The sequence below is a fragment of the Oncorhynchus masou genome, chromosome 30 (genome assembly GCF_036934945.1).
Source record: "Oncorhynchus masou masou isolate Uvic2021 chromosome 30, UVic_Omas_1.1, whole genome shotgun sequence".
Lineage (NCBI taxonomy): Eukaryota > Metazoa > Chordata > Actinopteri > Salmoniformes > Salmonidae > Oncorhynchus > Oncorhynchus masou.
In genome coordinates this window covers 56,741,518-56,746,759 of record NC_088241.1, presented here as the reverse complement: position 1 = coordinate 56,746,759, position 5,242 = coordinate 56,741,518, and the positions used below count along the sequence as shown (strand labels likewise).

General features: G+C 45.2%; 1 protein-coding gene across 1 annotated transcript; it reads right to left on the bottom strand.

Moving 5' to 3' along the window:
- Positions 1-1,902: 1,902 nt before the first annotated feature.
- Positions 1,903-5,242, bottom strand: LOC135523205 (forkhead box protein H1-like). The gene is made up of 4 exons (XM_064949923.1): positions 4,814-5,242; positions 4,098-4,202; positions 2,671-2,955; positions 1,903-2,568 (listed from the first exon to the last, which is right to left on the bottom strand). Exons 1-4 carry the CDS (start codon positions 5,240-5,242, stop codon positions 1,903-1,905), a joined length of 1,485 nt encoding a protein of 494 aa, XP_064805995.1.

Sequence of the window (5,242 nt, the reverse complement as noted above, 5' to 3'; positions counted from 1 at the left end):
TTTGTTCTGTGTGGAACTTTGATTTTCATTCCATTATTATACAGCTAGTTTGGAGATGGATCATGCAGTTGTGATACCAATTGAATACATTTGAAAGCTTGCCATTTATTTATTGAAAAATGACACCATTTAAAACATTCAGGAGGTTTTACAGTAGCAGTTTGAGCACAGCCCTGACAACAGGGAGCATCTCAATTGCATTCTCTCCTTCTCAAAACTCATTGCTCATCCAATGCGTTGAGGCAGCAAGGAGTATGCAATTGAGTCTCCCAGAGAACCAAGGAAAGTAGTTATCAAAATACACACACACACACACACACACACACAAAGCCAAAATGACTGACCCCTCTAGTTTGCTGTTCTTGCACTGCCACCCTGTGTTCAGAGCACCACATGACAAATGTTACACAAAATAACCTGTGTCATGACGGGTCCGTGAGCTATGGGAATGAGTACAATGATTGAGCTCACAGGCCTCAGTTACAACACTAACCCCTGCATGGTGCCTAGGTTTACAGTATCCCCTCAAACTAAAGCCCAGACTCCAATATGAATTACAGGGTGTTTTGGGAGATAAGGAGACACAGCAGGAGGGTTTGGGTGTGGTGGGGCTGAGAGGTCCTGGGGGGGGGGGGGGGTTCCAGGGGAAGGGGTACAGGCTCTGGGCAAGCATGCATGGAGACTAGATTGAGAGATAGTGAGCATCGCTGTTCCAGCCGCAGGAGGTTGGAGTGTGACCATGGATCAAAGACAAAAATCACAATTCCTGTGGTAAAAATGATGGTCACACCCAAAGAGCAAGTCTGCCTCTCCTTGTCACCACTGAGCGCTCACCCACACTGTATTGACTGATACAGTGGCTGGTAGCTACAGCCCTGACTAACATAGGGCATCAGGAACGACTACTCAAGCACCAGTTTTGTATACTGTTTACCTTTTTAATAGCTCTTTTAAAAATGGGTGAAATAGATAAAATTGTAGACATGACTCCAGTCTAGAAGTTATCCTTCACAGTATACAAATAAGCCCTTTAGAGCTGGCTGGGGGATTGAAGCTCAACTTTTGTCAACTGCAAATAGAGACGGTAAGATCCAATTGTCTTGTAACACTGGCACAGCTCTAAAGGACAAAGAATACAAGGTGTTTGACAAGGAACGCTGAACCCATTAACGCTAACAACTTTACTCAAGTCAGGAACAAACACTTAATTTAGGTTGCACCATCTGAACAAACTTCACTGGAGTAAAAAAAAAAGGGGGGGGGGGGTGATCCTCTGGTCTCTAAACCAATGAGATGAGATGACCAACACACCACACACACAAATACAAACAGCGCACTCTTCACTTTGAGGTTTAGAAAACCTCACTTTGTTTTCCTACTTGAGGCTCTCGGCGCTGGATGAGCAATGAACAGCACCCTGCCTCTTCCTACATTGACACTCAAGACTGGGAAAAAAAGTCATACCCTGTAAAAGACAAGTAAACTTTTCAATAATGCCCTTTCCATAACCTGGCTTGATGTGCAGTTTTACAATTAAATCTTAAATACAACCATAAAGACAGGAGGGGGAAAAAAATGACATTTTCCACTGAAAAACATTGAATAGTTGGAGGTAGGCAACAAAGAGAATTCTTAAAAGAAAATTAAGATATACAATAGTGAAAACAAATCCCTGTATTAAGACGGAGGTAAACAGTGGTTGTATGGTCGAGTTAGATATTAGCAGCACATTTGAATGTACAATTGTCTTCTGTAAACATTTAATACTATGACCTGTCAATTAGAAGTGACCAATTGATAGGGTGGACACATTTCTAGCCATGGGTTAAGCTTGTACGAATAGGTCAGTAGTATCCTTGCATTGCACTTACAATATATTTGGTGCTGGTTTGACAGTCATAGTCAATAATGGGGATGACGCCTGAGAGGGGGCCCACTCTGTAGGGTATACTGACCAGCAGGCTGGTGAGACGACTGATTGGGTGGACCCAGAACATCAAACACACTCTTATTGGGCGGTACTGACTGGAGCATAGCGTCCAAGTCCATAATGAGGGGAGGGCGACCGCTGGGTAAGAGGGGCCAGTAGGCATGACCTACAAAATGGCTGGATGAGACAGGAGACCCCCCATAGCCATACAGAGGCATCCCTAGTGGAATCAAAGGGCCCCCATTAAAACGCATGCTGGGCGGGGCCACAGCATTGGGCGGTGTGTACTTGGCATACGAGGTGGGCAGCTCCCAGGGAGGGGCAGAGACTATGCGGGCAGACTTGTGTGGAGGGAGTCTGCAGTCCTCTAACCCATCTGATCCCGCCTCTCCCTCAGGCACCCGCTTCCTTCCCTGCGACACGCCCCTCCAGTCCTCATCGGAGGAGGAGGAGGCGGGGCTGGCGGAGCTGGCTGAGGCGCTGTGGGCAGTGGAGGAGTAGCGAGGGTGTGGACGAGTGTGGAGCTCCACCCCCCAGCAGTCCCTGCCAGGCTCTCCTGCAGCGCTGGCCGGCCTCAGGCTGTGAAGGAGGGAGTCAATGGCAAAGGACGAGTCCAGCTTGGGCCGGTACAGCTCCTCCTGGAGGGAGGAGTGTTGTCTGGTGGGAAAGGGGAGTAGAGCAGTGACAGGTGGGCCTGGGGGTAGAGCAGTGACAGGTGGGCCTGGGGGTAGAGCAGTGACAGGTGGGCCTGGGGGTAGAGCAGTGACAGGTGGGCCTGGGGGTAGATCAGTGACAGGTGGGCCTGGGGGTAGAGCAGTGACTGGTGGCGATGGGGCCGGGGGCTCTGCATCTGGCTTATGTTGGTGCCCATGCAGGATGTAAGGGGCGAGGTCCTGGGTGAAGATGGTCTCATCCTGGCGCGAGACGGCAGTGTTCTGTCTCTTGAGGAGCTCCAGGGGCACAAGGCTCTCCTCCACAGCCCAGAAGTTGCCCTTTCCCTGGGGCTTACCAGGGTCCTTCAATACCTACAGGGACCGGGAGTGACAGACAGCAGTGAGATCAAGAGTATAGTACAACCTGAAAACCAGTCAGACAGGATTGCCCCAGTTTCACAAAACTCAGAATAGCTAGAATGATTTACTTGATCTAAAGTTTCATGAAGCACTGCAGTGACCCTTGGTAGGCTACAAATAAAATGTATTCTGTATTTATTTGGACAGTGAAGCTCAAACTTAATTTCTCCCAATCCTCCAGCATTTGTGATCAAACGTTTTATATACAGTATGAGGCAACAGAGCGTCACCCTTTATTTTTGAGGGTGTTTTAAAATATTTTTACTGTTTAGAAATAAAAAGCACTTTTTGAATTGAGTCCCCCCCCATTTGAAGGGGTCATAAATATTTGGACAAATAGTCAAAAGTGTAATATTTGGTCCCATATTCCAAGCACGCAATGACTACATCAAGCTTGTTGGCTGCATGTGAAGTTCGTTTTGGTTGTGTTTTTTGGAATATGTTTTGCCCAATAGAAATTAATAGTAAAAAAATGTATTGTGTGCACAAAGATCATGCCCCCAAAACATGCTAACCTCTCACCATTGCCAATAACAGGGGATGCTAGCATTTTTTTTTTGGGGGGGGGGGGTGTATGATATTTGCCTCCAACTTTCTCATTCATCATTACTTATGATTAATTCATGATAATCTGTAATCATGGTAGCATCCATCAAGAAGTGTTCAAAAACATTCCTATTTACAATAAAAGTGACTACAACACATTATTTTACCATTCATTAATTACACATTTCTAGAGAGTCACAAGCTTGATGTAGTCATTGCATGCTAGGAATTTGGGACCAAATACTGACCTTTTGACTACTTTAATACATGGCACCTTCCAATGGGGGGGGGGGGCTAGATACTTAATGCTTTCATTTCTAAGCAGAAAAATAGGTATGAGAAAAACCCTCGAGAAAAGGTGATAAAACATTTGATCTCAAATAAGAAATGCTGGAGTATAGAGCTGAATTAAAGGAGTTTGCTTCATTGTCTAAAGAAATACAGATGGGAGAGTATACTTGCTTGTCGGTTGTTTGGATTTTAGAATCAAAAGTGCCTTTTTGAGCCCACTGATTGACAAACCAATAAAGACCCCTAATAAGACACACCTTAACAAAGCAGTCATAGGAAGAGAGGTTGTGTCTCACTGAGTCCCGCCAGCCCTTGTAGTTCCCTTCAAAAAAAGGGAAAAGTGTACTAATCTCCTTTAGAATCTGGGGAGAGAGAAGGGAGTCCATTTACTTCAATTGGTGTCTGCATTAAAACAGACACATTATCAGACTATATTAAGATATATACGATTTAACACACCACATGATTGTAGGCATACATTTAACTATTTACATTAATCATTCACTGTCATCATGCAGCATTTTCATAGGCCTAGAATAAATAACCTAAGATACACTGTAGGACTGCACAATCCTTGACTATACTTCTTATCAACTCAACCCACTCCAGCTGATACATCAGTGTCTGGTTTCACTGTATGCTGCTATCCTTAACAAAACAAACCGAGAAAAGCATGGCAGTGTTACTACTCTGTTAAGCGTCAAAGGATTGTCCTGTTGGTTTACTGCAATAGAACTGCATATCCCGACCAACAGTTTTAAAAAACGTATCATAAGAGAACATCCCCGATTAGACATGGTTTTAAAATAATTAAAACCCATGTAACCTTTATTTTCGGAAAAAATAACCATGATTTAATAGACAAAACTGACACATAACCATGCATAATTTGGCCAAAATTGACACAACCGTTCGTATTTTGGCCAAAATGTACCATTCTAAATTCGCATGTCCACACACGAACTCACTTTACCTCAGACAAAGTAAGCTTCTTCTCTGGAGAGTTTTGGATGACCATGGTAATCATTGCGAGGTAGGAGTAGGGTGGTTTGGGGTAGCGCTGATAGTTTTTTTTCTTTCCACTTTTTGCATTTTTCTTTCCACTTTTCGCATTTTTCTCCTCGTCCCAAGATTGCTCCTGGTCAGGCGGCGTCGCTTTATCCATGGGCACTGAGGCCAGGCTGAATTGATCAGGGGCAGGCTTCTCGAGCCGTGGAGACTGTTGGACTGGCGCCTGGATTGGGAAGTAGGGCCAGTGTTGGGCTGAAGAGCTCCGCGCTGTGTTGCTCAGAGGATGGATCTGGAAGTCAAGTTGATGATCTTGGTGGCCTACCAGGCTAGGCGAGCGTAGGTAGAGAGCGGGTGGTGCCAGCATGCTCTGACCCCCCCAGTGCTTTGTCAT

Excerpts from the sequence above, each read along its gene's own strand:
- LOC135523205 (XM_064949923.1), bottom strand. The coding sequence starts at position 5,242 with ATGACAAAGCACTGGGGGGGTCAGAGCATGCTGGCACCACCCGCTCTC. Across the intron at positions 4,203-4,813 it reads AGAAGCTTACTTTGTCTGAG|ATTCTAAAGGAGATTAGTAC; the intron begins GTAAAGTGAGTT and ends CTCTCTCCCCAG. Across the intron at positions 2,569-2,670 it reads CTCTACCCCCAGGCCCACCT|GAGGAGCTGTACCGGCCCAA; the intron begins GTCACTGCTCTA and ends TCCTCCCTCCAG.